Source organism: Mercenaria mercenaria, chromosome 1 (genome assembly GCF_021730395.1).
Source record: "Mercenaria mercenaria strain notata chromosome 1, MADL_Memer_1, whole genome shotgun sequence".
NCBI lineage: Eukaryota > Metazoa > Mollusca > Bivalvia > Venerida > Veneridae > Mercenaria > Mercenaria mercenaria.
The window spans coordinates 57862314-57881140 of NC_069361.1; the positions used below are offsets into that span (position 1 = coordinate 57862314).

Genomic DNA, 18827 nt, shown 5'->3' on the forward strand with positions numbered 1-18827 from the left:
CTACTTGTTCATTTATTGCTTTATACACTATCAAAAGGCCCAAACATATTGCCTAACTTTAAGTTTCGGTCACAGTTATATTGCATGATGAAGTTCAAACTTTATATTTGTTGCTGAAAAATTAATTGCTGAAATATCAAATACATGTTGTAACCTCAGGTATAACAATACATAATTATGCCCTCGGGCATATAGTGCCTGAACTGACTGTCTGTTTGTCAGTCAGTCCATACTAACCAGATTGCCTGTAGCCCACACTAATGCCCAGATTTAGTTCATACTCGCACTCAACAATCCTTGTGATTTGACCTATATATAATTGACCCTGACCTTATATGACCTTCATCTTCAAACTTAAAACCTTTATAAACAACATTTTTGGTCCTACAGCCCTCATAAATTACCCAATTTAGTTCATACTCCACTCAACAAACCTTATGGCAAGACCTACAAAATGATCTATATATAGATAACCTTGACCTTCATTTGATCTTCACCTTAAACCTAAAATCATCTTCAGTCCTACACCTGGGAACATGATGGTGTGTTTTAAAAATGCAGCTTCTTGTTTATACTAATATTATTTAAGATCAGGGTCCGTATTATCAATGTTCCATGTCTTGGACTTCAGAACAGCAAGTATACAACTTGCCATTAAAAATGTTTATAACAAATACATAATGACAAAATTATGTCAAGTAATCTGCAGAACTTTCATTCATGCAATTTCATTACAATTTGTCATCTTTAACCATACCAAAGCAAAATAGAAATTCAGTATTTTAAAGTCAAAGTCTAAATGTTGAACTAAAAATACTTTTCAATGCTTAGTTTTCAAATATATAGTATCCAGTTTTATTATACCCTAGATACAAAATAGATGCAGGCTATATTGGAGTCACACATGTCTACCTGTTGATCTGCTCCACTAAGAAGATTTTCATAAAGCTAGCATCAGTTGTCAGTATCACCAAAATGACATGCAGGTCACTAGGCCCAAGGTCAAGGTCACACTTGGAGAGCTTAAATTTTTGTCCATTGTATATCTTCTAAACTGGTTGGAAGATTTTCATAATACTAGCACTAATTTTTTACCTCATCTAGATTACTTGCACAGCACCCAACCCTAGTTACTAGGTCCAAGGTCAAGATCACACTTGGAAGTCAAATGTAAAGTACACTTCCTTTCTACACTATTTTCCAACCATTGGGAAGATTATCATAAAACTAAAATATATTGTTAACCATATCAAGACCATGTACAGAGCAGACAACCCAGGTCACTAGGACCAAGGTCAAGGTCACACTTGGAGGTCGATGATCAAATAGCTTACATTTGTGTCCACTTGGTATCTTCTAAACTGGTTGGAAGACTTGCATAAACTAGCACCAGATATTTACCTAATTGAGACAACTTGCAGAGCACACAATGCTGATCACTAGGTCCAAGGTCAAGGTCATCTGTGCAAGTCAGAGATCAAATAGCTTAACTTTGTGTCAACTTTGTAAAGTCTAAACGCTTGAAAGGTTTTTAGCTCATCTGGTTTTCTGTAACTCTTGAACTGCTTGAAGGATTTCAAAGAAACTTGGCACAAATGTTCACCACACTGAGGCGACGTGCAGAGCGCATGTTTTGGATGACACGCTTCAAGGTCAAGGTCACAGTTAGGGGTCAAAGGTCATTTATGACTGCTTTGTGTATATTGCAGTGCTCTTGTTTTTATCTGGCAAAATACCATTTTGTTCCCTTACAATAATTTTTTTTTGAATTACTTCCCTTTTTTGTTACTATAAATAGCTTATTTTGAAACTTTTTTATTATTGGCAGTAGGGAAAAACTGAGACCACTTTTCTGTGGTACAACATGGATGGTACATCCAAATTTTTAGATGTATTTTGACATAACTTTACCTAGTAAAAAATTTTTCTTGGACTTGGACATTTTTTTTTTTTGGAAATTCTTCTTTTTGTTGTTCCTGCCCTTTGGGCTTCAACAGTCAAGTTCTTTAAATTTTGCTCCCATTCTCTGATGTAACCCTTCGGGCGTTTATTGTCCCGCTTGGCGGCGCTCTTGTTTTAAAGTTAAAACCCACAGAATTTCACAAGGTAAAATATGTTGAGAAAGCTATAGCTGGAAACAGAACAATCTCTGCTACCCATATATATGCCTCGAAGTATGGGGAAAATATCTAGAGATATGAGAAAATCAAAGAAAACAATATCAGGACTGTTAGATACATGACTGGGTTATCCTGTATAGCTGGTAACATAGATAGCTTGCTTTTCCATTGCATTGATATTAAAATTGACAGTGTTCAGTCAACAATATCAACTTTAAAACAGATTGTTTCCCTTGTGTCAAGAGAGCTTGGGTAAGTCTTTAGGTGATGGGCAGTGCTTGTCTAAGTTCAACTTCTCTGAAACTTTTATCAAATTACTACAGTGTTCCGTTTGGACAATCGTGACTTTTTATTTAATACTAAACCGCGATGCACGATGGTACGATGACGAAAACACGATGGAACGATGATGAAACAACAATGGTACGATGGTGAAAACGCGATGGCACGATGATGAAATCGCGATGGTGCGATTGTACGACGATGAAATTTCGATGTAATATCTCGTTTTCATCATCGTACCATCGCGTTTTCACCATCGTACCATCACGTATTCATCATCGTGCCATCACGTTTTCACCATCGTACCATCGCGTTTTCACCATTGTGTCATCGCGTTTTCACCATCGTACCATCGCGTTTTCACCATCTTGCCATCGCGTTATCACCATCGTACCATCACCATCGTGCAATCGCGTTATCACCGTCGTACCATCGCAGTTTGACCATCGTACCTTCGCGTTTTCACCATCGTACCATTGCCTTCCGTTTAGAAATGCGTAGTTCCGTGCACTTGTATATTTGTCAACAATATATGAATGTATCTCATTCTGCTGTTTTGCAAAATGTTTTACAAAATGTTCAGTGCTCAGTTCATTAAAACTGTAAAATCAAGGCCACGTCCTTTGTATTTTATGTATGCATGAAAGTAAATAAAAAGCTGGATGTAATAGTCACATGATGTTATTCAAACTCAGCTTATTCTTGTTAGGATGTAGAAGGTATATAGTGCAATGTGAAAATGAGATTGTATCAAGCCTGTATTTTACTGATACATATACTGTACCACTGCGCATGACCTCCGGAAGGCGATGGTACGATGGTGAAAATGACCACCGGAAGGCGCATGACCACCGGAAGGCGATGGTACGATGGTGAAAATGCGATGGTACGGTGGTGATAACGCGATGGTACGATGTTGAAAACGCGATGACACGATGGTGAAAACGCGATGGTACGATGATGAAAACGCGATGGCACGAGGGTGAAAACACGATGGTACGATGATGAAAACGCGATATTACATCGACATTTCTCAATCGTACCATCGCATCATCGCGATTTCATCATCGTGCCATCGCGTTTTCACCATCGTACTATCGTTGTTTTCGTCATCGTACCATCGTACATCGCGGTTTAGGATTCAATAAAAAGTCACGATTGTCCAAACTTTTTCTGTAGCACCCTGAATTGGACCTCTCTCATATTTATTTAGCTGTTTCTTCTCCAGTATATTTAAGGTGCCGAGCTAAAACATGAGAAACCTTGAACCACTGGATGGATGTTCACATTGTATAGACTTTTCTCAAGTCCTCATATACGGCTTGGTAGATATTTGCCAAACTTTGTCTGAAATGTTCTATTTTTGGATGACAGATTTTCATACTTTACAAAATTGTTGCCTTTCGCCATACAGTATGATCTTACATATAATGAAGGTCATAAAATCCAAGATCGAGTGAAAGACGCGGGACCTTTATTCCCTTATTGCTATATGATGTTTGCCATCGCAAGATAGAAAAAAAAATAAAGCAATCTAACTGCGTACACAAGTACATGCTTATTTTACTCCATGAACCTATTTAGATCACAACATAATAATATTGACATTTCCTTAGTTGGAGACAGACACACTTTTATTGAACCATAAATTGCACAAATCATCGAGTGCTGTAATGGATGTATGGTCACCTGACTTTCAAGGTAGCCAGGTGCGTTTTTAATTGTGAATTATCTCACAGGTGAATTATCTCATTAACCAGTCAATATCATGAACGAGCCAGTTAATGAACTAACTCAGAAAATATGCAAATGTCAACTTTTTGACTTGAGTAATGGCCCTTGCCTTTATTTAAGTGCAGCTGTAATACTAAAAAAACGTGATTACCTCCAAAACTTGATATTTCGTAATTGTGTGTCAATTCAAGTTATATGCACAGGATGATAAATTAAGTGCGACGTGTGCCGTAAATTCATTTCTAATGTTGAAGATGGTCAATAAATGCTTTTTAACGATTGATTTATTTGAGAGATAAATGTATTTTAGTGGAAATAATGAGCATGGGACTATTTGTTTGGTGTCGAATTATTGTGACTTTAATACAACTGAAATAGGATCATGAAATATAATGACTGATATTATAATTCAAGTTCAGTGTCGTGTTTAATGGTTTCTGTGAAGGCTTGTTATATATTGTGATAAAATAGTTCGATGAAAATAAGAAAAAAATTGTTCATAAATCTTTTAATTTTAAACTTAGAGACATCCTTGAACCAGTGACCTTGTGGGTTCAGTTCCGACAAGCATCAGGACCACAACTCGTGAGACACCCAGGATATTTTCCCTTAAAGTATGCTGGTAGTGTGATTACTGGAACTGACTTAGAATTATTACCTCCCACTCGTGTAAGTGCGAGTCGCGCTCAATCGAACCTATTTGTGTAAGGCCCGTGGTTCTACCCAGGTGCCCACCCATACCTTAATTATTATCTGAACAGAGAACAGAAGGTAATTTCTCAGACAACTGCATACTGATTATTTTTAAGGCATTGCATATAAACAAGAGACTCGCGTAAGTTAAGCACAAATAAAATGCTTTCCCTGTATTTACATAAAGAACTTCACTTCCGGGTAAGGCTGTATTAAAACCCATTTATTCATTTACTCCGCTGTCGAAACGGATTTCTAAACTACATTGTATATGTAAAATAAAATTTGATTTAAATCACAGGTGTATAATTTTATGTTGCGGTTCAGATTTACATTCATCAACGTCATTTGATTGTGGACCAATGGCCGTCTACATTTTGTGTAATAAACAAGACCAGTCCTAATGTCTCATATTTATTGTAAACTTTTTGACACGTATTGATTTTCGGCAAAACAAAATATAACTGCTTCTTTATAACAATCCCGTCGCTTTATTTACATGGTACTATGACATTTCCAGCATGTTGCTAGAGGTATTATAGGCAATAATGACAAGAACAGTATCTCATAACCGTTTTTCCCTGCAAAATTTAGCGCATGGGTTGGATGACCGGTATCGTTTTAACCGACTTTCGTCATAGATATTCCTTAATTTTACGCAAATTGCCCATTTCAAGTTTCAAACCAGTTATCTTAAATAACTAACTCTAGCCATAAATACATGTATTTAGAAACTGTCCCTGCTGGTGCCAGGGAAATAGTTCATATTAATATTACTCCGTCGGCTGTCTGTGTAGAACATCAGCATCTTAACAACTATTGCCTAAGGGCTTTGTAGGACCACATTCGTATCAGATCGCATTTGTAACAGGTGTTACAAATGCGATCGCATATGTAACAGGTGTTACAAACGAGATCGCATATGTAACAGAAATCAAGCACATATGTAACAATTTTTGAGACGAATGTGATCGATGCCGATTTTTGATGTGACATCTGATCACATTTGTCACATGTCATTTTCGATCGGAAAAAGGAACAAAAAAGTGCATTTTTACATCTAAAAACACATTTGTAACATGTTTTAGCTCACTTGTACGAAGTGACAAAGTAAGCTAAATTTGATCACCCTTTGTACGTCGACCGTCGTCCGACCGTCCGTCCGTTCACATTTTTCTTGTGAATACGATAGAGACAACATTTATTATTTGATTTTGACAAAACTTGCACAGAACTTATATATATCTATGATATCTCGGTTCCTTTCAAAAACCAGCCATATCACCTTATTCGTCTTGGAGTTTTGGCCCCTGAGATGGCAATAATTACTGATTTTAGCCTTGTGAACGCGATAGAGACCACATTTTTTGTTTATTTTGACTAAACTTGCACACAACTTATATATCTATAAGATCTCGGTTCTTTTCAAAAACAACCGTATTGCACCATTTGACTTGGAGTTACGGCCCCTGAATTGGCAAAAAAAAACTTTTAAAACAGCCATATCGCGCCATTTGTCTCGGAGTTATGGCTGAAACGGCAAAATTTGCTTATTTTAGTCTTGTGAACACAATAGAGACCATATTTATTATTTCATTTTGACCAAACTTGTATAGAAATTTTATATTTATAACATCTCGGTTCCTTGCGAAAACCAGCTATATAGCACCATTTGCCCTGGAGTTATGGCCCCTAAAATGACAAAATTTGCTAATTTAAGCATAGTGAACATGACAGAAATCACATTTATTATTTGATTTTGACCAAATTTGCATTGAAGTTATATATCATTAAGATCTTGCTTTTTTTCCTCGAAAAGTAGCCATATCACGCTATTAGTCTTAGAGTTATGGCCCCTAAAATGGCAAAAATCGCAGATTTAATAACATGAAGAAGATTAAATGCATCTGAATTAGGGTCAGAAAATTTTATATTCAGGTAGAATAAGCCTTTTTTGAAATAACAGCGAACAGTGTGCCCTGATCAGACTGCGCGGATTCGAAGATTCCTGAAGGCCCATTTTCTCATGATGTGGCTCAAATAATTTTAACTGATTGAACATTTACAGTATAAAACTCAACATGATACATATGTGCTTCTCATGCCAACCCCCATGTTGGACAAACACATTCGTAACACATTTTACCTGTTACGAATGCGATCGCATACGTACGAAATCTGTTACAAATGCCATCTGTTACGAATGTGGTCCTACATGGCTTTAATTTTATTAGTAAAAAGTATTAGTACTCTTTTGTGGAACTAAGGTTAACATAACGTGGATCATTATTCAGTATTTCACACCAACAGCAGGGCCAAGTAGTGATGTTCTAGTGTCAAATGCTCAACTGGAAGTCGTGGGTTCGAAGTTCACTGAGGTCGCTATTGTGCCACCTCATGATGACACTAAGTATTAGCTGCTAGATTTTTCTAGGTAGCATTATCATTATACAACTATAGTTAGCTTCGTTTTTTTTTTCTCACAAACCAGCTTGGGTAGTCAGTACTACAACTTAAGTTCTTATTAATAATTTTGATAAGCAAATCACTCGGACTGCAACTGATCATATATTTTAGGAACGAGTAAATGGTTTGATGCCATAAAAACTTAGCTATTAAGTTTATTAAGTTAAAGTTTAAAAATCGTGAATGTTGACAAGAATAAAAAAAAAAAACAAAAAAGAATTTCTTTGCGATATCATTTCAGCGTGTACTGTGACCTCTATATGAAATAGAACCTTAAATGGACAAAGTAGACTTTACAGTGATTAAAATAAAGCACTCTTATTCTAAAATGAATTCCAATAACGCTAATGAGTAGGGGTTTTTTTTAAATGCTGTCTCGGTTAAATCACTTGTTGAAACAAACGAAAGCTGCCAAAAACAGCAAAGAAAAAAAAGAAGAAAGAAACAGCAACTTTTGTGGATTATGAAACTTCCTTTACTTTAAAAGTATATCTGTCTAAGCTTGTTAAATTTCAAATACTTCCCGTTTCAGAAATTGCTACGCAGATCCTATATTTAGAATTCCATGAAATTTCAGATATGATTTGTTTTTGTTTACATCGGAGAACATTTCACAACGACAAGTCACACCAAACTAATCATACTAGGGAAGTCCGGGTAAGTCGACAACGAGCTTATATTATAAACTAATGCCACAGTTTAAATAAGCCATGCCTGAGTGCTAATATGCTCACTGAAATATATTATTAAATACAGTCAAGTCTCTACTAAAGACCGCCTCAAAATATAAACCACTATTTTAAAATGCTTAAAACGCCACACTCTTCCCGTGTATTCATAAATAGTATGAATTTACCTGTCTTTTGAGAGATCACCTGTTACCTGTCTTGAGAAATCACTGTTACCTGTCTTGAGAAATCACCTCTTACCTGTCTTGAGAAATCACCTCTTACCTGTCTTGAGAGATCACTTGTTACCCGTCTTGAGAGACCACCTATTACCTAGAAATGACTTGTTACCTGTCTTGAGAGATCACTTGTTACCTGTCTTGAGAGACCAGCTGTTAACTGTCTTGAGAAACCACCTCTTACCTGTCTTGAGAGATCACTTGTTACCTGTCTTGAGAGATCACTTGTTACCCGTCTTGAGAGACCACCTATTACCTAGAAATGACTTGTTACCTACCTGCCTTGAGAGATCACTTGTTACTCGTCTTGAGAGACCACCTATTACCTGGAAATGACTTGTTACCCGTTTTGAGAGACAACCTCTAACCTGTCTTGTGAGACCACTTGTTACTGGTAATCATTTGTTACCCTCTTAAAAGACAACCTCTTACCTGTATTTGTTACCTGTCTTGAGAAATCACCTGTAACTGTCTGGAGAAATCACCTGGTACCTCTCTTCAGAAACCACATGGTACCTCTCTTCAGAGGCCACATGTGAATAAAGACCTCTTTACTGTTTTCACTGTACCTTCAAATTTTCTGTCTGAAAACAAAACTCTATAGTAAACTCCGTTAGGCTATGGAAGGTGATGGGACTTACGATCTGAAATTCCTGCGCAACTGAACTGTCAACCGTGTTCATTTTTAACTCACCTGAGCCAAAGGCTCATGGTGAGCTTTTGTGACCGCTCAATGTCCGTAGTCCGTCGTGCGTCGTGCGTCCGTCAACAATTTCTAAAAAAATCTTCTTCTTGAAAACCACTGGGCAGAATTACACCAAACTTCACAGGAATGATCCTTGGGTGGCCCCCTTTCAAACTTGTTCAAAGAATTGAATTCCATGCAGAACTCTGGTTGCCATGGCAACCGGAAGGAAAAACTTTAAAAATCTTCTTGTCCAAAATCGCAAGGCGTAGAGCCCTGATATTTGGCATGTGATATCATCTTATGGTCCTCTATGAAGATTGTTCAAATTGTGCTTCTGGGATGAAAAGAGGCCCTGTCCCGGGGGTTCTCAAGTTTTACATAGACTTATAAAGGAAAAAACTTTAAAAATCTTCTTGCCTTAAACTGCAAGGCCTAGGCTTTTGATATTTGGCATGTTGCATTGCCTTGTGGTCCTCTACCAAAATTGTTCAAATTATGCCCCTGGGGGGAAAAGAGGCCCAGCCCTGGGGGTCCCAAATTTAACATAGACTTATATAGGGAGAAAAAAAATCTTCTTGTCTGAAAGTTCAAGGCCTAGGCATTTGATATTTGATATGTAGCATTGCCTAGTGGGTTATCAACAAGATTGTTCGAACTATGCCCCTGGGGTGAAAAGAGGCCCCGCCCTGGGGGTCACTTGTTATATGAGTTATAAAGGAATAAATACTTAAAAAATTATCAGATTATATTTCCTAGACTGTTTAATTATAATTACCTGATGACCACAAGCGATTAGGGGTCACTTGACTGTGACCTTGACTTACTGACCTACTTTCTCGTTTTTTAAGATACAGCCTTGAAATTTGGATGACATGTACAGTTTTGCACATCGATCTTAAAACATACCACGAATATGACCTACTTTCTATTATTTTAGCATCAGTGTGCCATTTTAAACATGTGGCTCATATTACTCAGGTGAGCGATTTAGGGTCATCATGACCCTCTTGTTTATTTTTATTTATTTTTATTTTACTTTAGTATTTTATTTATTTATTTATTATTGTTGTTGTTTTTTTCATGAAATTTAATCCACAGAGATTTTTGGTTACAGACAAAACAGTCTTACTTCTTAATTAGATATCATATATCCCCCTACGTTGATGAAGTATACACGTTGCTGTTTGTAGTAATACTAGTACAACATTTCATTACAGGCATCAACGTCAGTGTTTTGGACCAATGGAGCTGTAACACTATATCCAAGAGGTCAATAAAGTCATGCCGGATCACAACAGTAATTGTTTATTGTTCCGCTTATTATTTTATTGCTGAGGTTAAATTTATTTATGTGTGGTCGAGGTTGAGAACTGTGTGTATCTAAGTGCACGTTTTGAACCAGACCAAGGTACGGAGGAGAACAGTAGATTTTGTTTCTCAAGACAGATTTTGTTTCTCAAGACATAAATAGTAAATATTGTTCCTGAACATCGCCTATCCTCTCTGTAGGTTTTACGTAAATGTAGGACCCAGGCCCGATATTCGAGATATGACTGAAATATTTTATGTTAGAAGAATATAACCGATTACATATCCCAGTACCACTAGAACGTTTTGTCACTTTCACAGCATTTTTGAAAATGTTGTTATTAATTGTTTACAAGTGACCTAAGCTCAGTATGTACGAACCCGTTGTTCTCAATAAGACTACGGCAATTATTTCCACCCCGTATATATTTGACATCTAGTTATTCTGCTACATTTAACAGTAACGTTATGTACCGGAATCCACACTAACATCTAATTGTGTTTCAACAAAGTCTCAACTTCATTTCAAGAGGTAACTGCCACACCCCTCTTGCTAATTACCAGTACTTAAAGTTTTTTGGATTTCTTCCAGGCCTGATCACTGCACGCAATAACAATGTGAATTTGCTTTCTTAAACGTAGTATAATTTTATGATAATTGATATACTCTATAACGAAAATGACTCTGGTTGTACAGAATATAACGAAAATGACTCTGGTTGTACAGAAGATTTATGAAACCGTAAGAAATTTAGTCATTTGTTATGTTTAATTCACCCGTGTACAGTTTATGAATAGTAATTAAGAGGCTACCACTAAAGATAAGCATCTTAATCAGCCTTAGATATATAGAGCTGCCTAACTACATCAAATAAACCTCAACAGTCGTCGTCCCTACATCAGTCAAAAACACCTTCAGTCAAAACATCTCAAGGACAGTTATCCCTACATCCGCCAAAAACACCTTCAGTCAAAACATCTCAAAGACAGTTATCCCTACATCCGCCAAAAACACCTTCAGTCAAAACATCTCAAGGACAGTTCTCCCTACATCCGCCAAAAACACCTTCAGTCTAAACATCTCAAAGACATTTATCCCTACATCGTCAAATCACCTTCAGTCAAAACATCTCAAGGACAGTTATCCCTACATCCGTCAAAAACACCAGCAGTCAAAACATCTCAAGGACTGTTATCCCTACATCCGCCAAAATCACCTTAAGTCAAAACATCTCAAAGACTGTTCTCCCTACATCCGCCAAAAACACCTTCAGTCAAAACAGCTCAAAGACAGTTCTCCCTACATCCGTCAAATCACCATCAGTTAAAACATCTCAAGGACAGTTCTCCCTACATCCGCCAAAAACACCTTCAGTCAAAACATCTCAAAGACAGTTATCCCTACATCCGTCAAAAACACCTTCAGTCAAAACATCTCAAAGACAGTTATCCCTACATCCGTCAAAAACACATTGAATCAGTCTAAACATCTCAAAGACTGTTCTCCCTACATCCGTCAAATCACCTTCAGTCAAAACACCTCAAAGACAGTTCTCCCTACATCCGTCAAAATCACCTTCAGTCAAAACATCTCAAGGACAGTTCTCACTACATCCGTCAAATCACCTTCAGTCAAAACATCTCAAAGACAGTTCTCCCTACATCTGTTAAAACACCTCATCGCCAGTCAAAACATCTCAAGGACCGTTCTCCCTACATCCGTCAAAACAACTCATCGCCAGTCAAAACATCTCAAAGACAGTTCTCCCCACAACCGTCAAAACACCTCAACGCCAGTCAAAACATCTCAGACAGTTCTCTCTCAATCCGTCAAAACACCTCAACGCCAGTCAAAACATCTCAAAGAGCGTTCTCTCTACGTCCGTCAAAACATCTCAACACCAGTCAAAACATCTCGTTCTCCCTACGTCCGTCAAAACATCTCAACGCCAGTCAAAACATCTCAAAGACCGTTCTGCCTACAACCGTCAAAACACCTGAACGCCAGTCAAAACATCTCAAAGACCGTTCTGCCTACATCCGTCAAAAGACCTCAAGGCCTGTCCTTACATTCTCAAAAACACATCATTCTCATCCGTTCCTGATTAAGGCGGCATAAGACAGACAAAATGAATCGGTCAGCAGCCTGCTAATTCTAACCAACAAAACTGTCGACGGTCAAGATGAAGGAAGTAAAAATAACCTCATTCGCATAATATTTCAATATGTATTATCACATTTAGTTTGTAAGAATATGTTACAATATTTAAAATATTCTTAACATTTTGTGGAAATGAAATGGGTTGTATTATTTATTCAATGAAAAACAAGTTATATAAAAAAATATACAACTATAGGTAGTATTGACCGAAGTTCATAAGAAACACATGGCTGGATTCGGATATCGAGCCAGCCTAGAACATCGTCTTTAACATAGCCACAGACCCTAACATGTCATCACAAATGCTCTTGGCTAATGTTAAAACAAAAAAAGGTTAAAGTTTTCAATCAAGTTTTAAGAAATATTAATTACTTGGAACTCAATTCTTACCAACTCGAATACAATTCTGGCCATTTTTTAGTCTTGCACTTTTTGCGAACCAAGACAGAAAACACGAAAGATGAATAAATCACTAATAAATTAACCTATAAATGCTTAAAACATTAAAATCTAGATGTAAAAATACTGGAATTATTTGAGATCACTATATAATTTATTGTCGCCCACAATAAACACGTGGTCGACTTTGAAAGACTAACTCCCTTAAATTCATTTATTTATCCGTCTGTTTCTTGTCTTTCTTCAAAGAATTCCTTCTGTCCAATAGATTTATTCAAACAGTGTTTTTGGTCACTCATTTCACGGACACGTTTGTCTAGCTTGAACAAGTGTGTGTCTTTATCTTCCGGTATATGTTCTTTAATATAGTCCGCCATTTTGGTAACGTACTCAATGTTTGTGCCACAAGGTCCAACCGCGTTAACAATTTGCATAGCCATTGTATCAGTGTTTGCTTTCCCGAGGAAATAACTATTCTGAGATGTTGCCATGAAAACAATTACCAGGCACGGTTTACACTCCCCGTCTCTGGGATAAAATGTGGTTGCAATGACGTCATATCCGCCCAGGAATACCTCACGATTAGTTAGTCCATTTAAGGCTTTACTTTTTGCTTCTTGGTCCCGGACTTCAAACATAACACCCCAGACCTTACTCTGAAATGACAATTTAAAAAATGTTAAATATAGTTTTGTGCTTCAGAAATATTTCATTTTTGTTTAAATCAAAAGACGCATCCACAGACCATGTCAAATGAATAACAGGATCCAGCTTGACTGTAAAAATACAGCTATTAATCATAATTTTTCACCATATGTTTTACATTATTTTCTAAAGTCTTCATGCTGGAATTTATTTAAGATTTTATAATATTGACCCCAAATTAGGGTAGCCATTAAGGTAGCCTTAAAGTTTGATATTCACTATTGGTTTTCTATCCGTAATAGATATGCCGGCTTATATGGCTTTTAGTCTCAATATTGCGCTAATTCATCATTTTTGTCGTTTTATTCATCTCATACGTATGCATACATACGCTACTATGTAACATATGTTACGATCAATAACGAAACATGTTAAAATAAGTGATGCAATATTTACGTTTTTACTCGTGACGGAAATTATCAGGTAAAAACAGGCTTGGTTTGTTTTGATTATACGTTACAAAATTACAATTTCGTTTAGGCGACATTAGTGGCAACTTTAGTATCATCTTTTTTTTCAATATAAGATGTAAGATATATCAAGGGAAAATAGTTTAAAATTGCATACACACCTTATTGGACGGAATAAGTGTTGCAACTCGTCCAATCTAAAAAAAGAAGATACATAAGAATTACAACAAACACTAATTTTGAGTGTTTAAAATAAATACAATTGGATTTACTTTTATCGAAGTACGGTTTCTACATAAACGTTGTGCTTGCATTCAATAACAGTAAAGAGTTATTTGTAATTTACCCACTATATAAAATATAAACTTCATTAAAACATGTCTTTACATTTTCATCCGTTCCTCGGTGTGTGACATTGCCTTGCCAAAATCGTCTCTTATAGCCTTCTATCCTGCCGATGAACGCCTGCTCATACCGGAAGTCCGGCTTCCAGAGCAAAGACCCATATCCAAACACCCGTACGATTTGCCCTTCCTCCATCATTTCTTCGATAAAATCCATTGCAACTATTTACAAAGATGCTTCACGTTGTTTATATAAAAGTCCGTATGGTTGTTAAGTCGTGCGCTGCTTTGGAGAGCAATAAAGTTAGTTTGAGGTTAACCTTTAAAATGATCAGGTAAGATACCCACTGAAAATAATTACTGTTCTGATAGAAACCCACGTCTTTACAACTTGACAGTCACCGACCATATGGTCTGAACGCTTAACTTAGGTGATGCAATTCAGACCTATATACACACTTTTGTACATGTACAAACGAAATCAGATTATATAAAGATTAAGTAAAACAAGTCACAAGTCTGCCACACAAAAACAACGCAGTTTGTTCCACGTCATTCCTCTTCCACGGCATTTTCCTAGAAAATCAAGAAATTAAAAAAAAATCTTGGCGCTACACCTCATTGAAGGGATTCTTATTGAAATCTTCCATAATAGTGAATCATGGCAGAAAATGTTTAAAAAGATTTTACATTTTCCTTGTTTATTAAATTTTGTGATATTGATTTACATAACCTACATGCACTTAAACATTATCAGCGAATCGTGAGACCATTTTTAGATTCAGATAATAAGTAGAATTATTAACGGTGTCAATGTATTGATATGCGTAATACGTCGAATAAATGAATAAATAGAAGCGCGCAACGATATACACCCTTTACCAAGTATGCTCAAATTATTCCAGTTTGTCAAAAACACGGCCACCATAACAACATAGGCTGCTGCTATATATTTACAGGAGAAGATCGAGATGTTGAGATATATCTTTGTCTATGTAATATTGTCGAATATTGAACAAAGAATAAACTCTAATTATATTTTACAGTAATATTTTTAAAGTGTTTGGCTTAATCATGAAAAGAACTCTTTATAATGAGCGAACTTAATAAGATTAGATGCGGTATTTTTTCTTACATTGCATGAAAATGTGCCCGGTATCCTAAGGATATAAGGAAAATCTTTTCTTTTTTTTACTAAAAATGAGTGTTTTCCGACATTTTTAACACATTTGTACGAAAACAGACGTTTGAAACAAAAATAGCCATAAAATGCATTTTAGGAAATGTATATATCCTTTCTGCTCCTGTAACGTAATGAAACATATTAGCGTCTGATGGCCCTTTCACGCTTCCGTAGAATCAACATTATTAAACTAAATTCATTTTAAAATCATTTCTGAAATGTCTAAGTCTGCAGCTCTCAAATACGGAAATATCTTACGTCAGAGGCATATACTGACACTTTCAAACGACATCAAAAAGGACCTTTTGAACGATTTGACGAAGTTCCAAAAATCTCCATATACACTTGCTCCGTTACGGACCCCTGTCTATTCCGAGTTCAAAGATTTTTTCGTAGATGAAAAGCTGACATGTCGTGCTAAAGCCCAGGTATTTTCAAAGCGTCAGAAAGTGCTGAAAATTGACTCCCTATTAGCAAAAAAAAAAAAAAACTGAAAAAGAGGTCCACGCGCCGCGCATACATTTTGAAGGGGAGATCCCTGACTATCGACCAATGCAAATGCGACTTTCGTTTTCAAGTTTAGCCTGTCTACTTTCATTATCTTTACTTCAGAGAATATCTGAAGGTCGAGTGACGTCATTTTCTGTGTTGTCAAAAATATACCTATGCCTTGAGAGATTGCATGAAAATGTGCCCGGTGTCCTAAAGATATGTCGTGTATTATGTATGTTTGCTACTGTGTGGTAAAACAAACAAACAAAGACATTCTTTCTGTGCATGACTTTACTCATTAAAGATTTCATCAACTCTTCCTTGTCAACAGAATATTTAAAGTCGAAACAATCAAAACATTCACGAACCTTAAATATAAAGGAAGACTTCTTGCATGGATAAATCGGACAGGGTTTGGCACTTGGCTAAGTCAGACAAGGTCGAGCTTTTGGCTAAGTCAGACAGGGTCGAGCTGTTGACTAAGTCAGACAGGGTCGAGCTGTTGGCTAAGTCAGACGGTCGAGCTCTTGGCTGTATTATACAGGGGTGGACACTTGGGTAAATCAGATAGGGCGGGCACTTGGCTTAAAACGGCTAATGGCTCCTTTTTGGATGGCCTGGGAATGTAGTATGTTTTAACTGAAGTTGACAAACTCGGGCAGCGGGAATTGTTTAAAGTAGAGATATTGGGCTGGACATTACTTGAGCCGTTTTGTATGTATAGCTTGTTCATGAGCTTGAGATATTAACAAAGCTGTAGGCTATACGATGTCAGTTCTAACATGTAGAATTAATAAAGAGATATACTTCATTTTGTTACAATAGATAGGGGAGAATTATAATCATAATGTGCTAGACGATACATTTAAAAACATTTTTCTAAATTCAAGCTGAAATAATTTATTTCATTCAGGCAGTAAGTTACTTCTCTATTATATAATTTCTTGATAGCCAAATTATATTTTGCAGATTTGTTCCTGTTGGGTTTAACGACACACAACACAGTCATAGGTCATATTTATGGCGACTTTCTAACTTTTCATGGTGGAGGACGACCCCAGATACCCTCCGAGTATTTCTTCAGGCACAGGCGGGCACTTAGGTAGATCCTTCTGTAACCCCTCACTTGAAAGAAGCCTACACCCAAAGCGAGGTTTCGAACCTACAGTAGTGAGGGGCTTGATATTCAAAGTCAGCGACCTCAACTACTCGGCTACAGCAGTAAGGGGCTTGATATTCAAAGTCAGCGACCTCATCTACTCGGCTACAGCAGTGAGGGGCTTGATATATTCAAAGTCAGCGACCTAAACTACTCGGCTACGGAGGTACCTACTTTTCAGAGGAAGAACTTGGAACGTCAGTTTTTTTGTATATGTTTTATTGTTCTACTCGGTGTTTTGTTTATCCCTATTTTTAAACCAAGCAAAATACGACTCTGAAAATATGACAACATGAAAAGATTATACTAATATCATGATTACTATTATCGTAAATAATAATGGTAATAGTGAATCAATTAATACTGATAATGAAAAAATATTGATAATAACTTGTAATAAACTATATAAGATAATAAGCAATGATGTGTTTGCTATATCTTGGGTTTTCCGTTAATCTGATATCATAAAGGAAAAGTTTCCAAGGATTCCACGATTGATATTTTCACGCGTGCAGCTCATTTTACGGTGCGGTTTATAAACATATTTTATGACTTGTGTGTTTATGCCTTATTTTCAGTAAATTGTTATGTGATGAGACGAGTGCCTATTTTAGAATGTCCCGTTTCGCTTAAGGCATGCAGTAATTAATGGCTAAAGTTCGTTCTAAACCCGCTCTTTCCTCTCTGAAAGCTATCCAGGCCAGTCGCACTACTGAGGTGTCTACCCCGGAAAGGGGACTTTGAGTCTTAAAGTATGACGTATATTATGCCAACAATGCAAACAAATCAAGAAATAATTATAGGTCCGAATGTCTTTGTAGAACAGATATATTTTACTTCCTTTTTCCAAAATAAGAGTATAGTTTTACAACATTTTTTACGTACATGGAGAGTGCCTCCGTGGCCGAGTGGTTAAAGGTCGCTGACCTCAAATCACTGGTTTCCCCCTAACCGATGTGGGCTCGCGTCTCGTTTAGGGCGTATAATTCTTCACGTGAGGAAGCCTTCCACCTTCCTTACAAAAGTTCGGTGATTCTACCTAGGTGCCAGCCCGTGAGGAAATAATTCCCGGTGGGGTACCTGGGGTCTTCCTCCGCCGTGAAAAACAGGAAAGTCGGCATATGACCTATAATTATGTCGGTGTAACGTTAAGCCTAAAATAAATAAATAAATAGATTAATAAACAAGAGATAAATAAATAAATGGATGGTTTGTCGAAGAAAATTTGAAGCAGTAATACATGAAATGTATGTTTTCAAAGGAGAGAAACAAATTCCTTCCAACTAAAGACCAACAATTTCCCCCTCAACAAAAAAACAAAAAAAAACAACTACAACAACAGAAGACGGATCCTAAAATTACGCATTTGAAAAGAGATCGTATATCGATTTTGAATGTTTATATAAATCATGAAAATTATATTATCACGACAAGTTTCGTTATTGTCATATTAAAAACACAATGTTCAGTTCATCTGCAAAATAATTGACAGAATTTAAAATTTTCCCCTTTAATGAAATGAATTCTTAAGTTTATTTCTTATTTTAAGTGTTTATATAAGGGGAAAACTGTTAAAAAGTAAAAACATGTAGCCTAAAGCAATGTTATGAAAATATCAACTTCTTTGGATTCGTTACTCCATTTTATCATAATTTGAATTAATTATGGGCACAGTCGTACGAAAAATCCAGGGCGAAAATGGGTTTGATATTATCTCTGCAGTGTTTACCTCCCTTACACCGTCATGCTGGAAGGTTGTGTCGTTTGGCGCGTTGG

The 18827-nt window shown here is 36.6% G+C and overlaps 1 protein-coding gene and 1 long non-coding RNA gene across 4 annotated transcripts; one reads left to right on the forward strand and one right to left on the reverse strand.

Annotated features, from left to right (window-relative positions):
* Nucleotides 1-4318: 4318 nt before the first annotated feature.
* Nucleotides 4319-18552, forward strand: LOC123536468 (uncharacterized). 3 transcript variants are annotated; one of them, XR_006683341.2, is made up of 4 exons: nucleotides 4319-4805; nucleotides 7873-7952; nucleotides 10108-10187; nucleotides 16862-18552. It is a non-coding gene; the product is annotated as an uncharacterized LOC123536468 (long non-coding RNA). The 3 variants fall into 3 exon arrangements; XR_006683345.2 differs by having other exon boundaries at nucleotides 4319-4750; XR_006683344.2 differs by lacking the exon at nucleotides 4319-4805 and adding an exon at nucleotides 7046-7263.
* On the reverse strand, nucleotides 12412-14772 carry LOC123536494 (putative glutathione-specific gamma-glutamylcyclotransferase 2). Its single transcript, XM_045319706.2, has 3 exons — nucleotides 14261-14772; nucleotides 14035-14070; nucleotides 12412-13414 (listed from the first exon to the last, which is right to left on the reverse strand). Exons 1-3 carry the CDS (start codon nucleotides 14432-14434, stop codon nucleotides 12977-12979), a joined length of 648 nt encoding a protein of 215 aa, XP_045175641.2. The 5' UTR covers nucleotides 14435-14772; the 3' UTR covers nucleotides 12412-12976.
* Nucleotides 18553-18827: the final 275 nt, after the last annotated feature.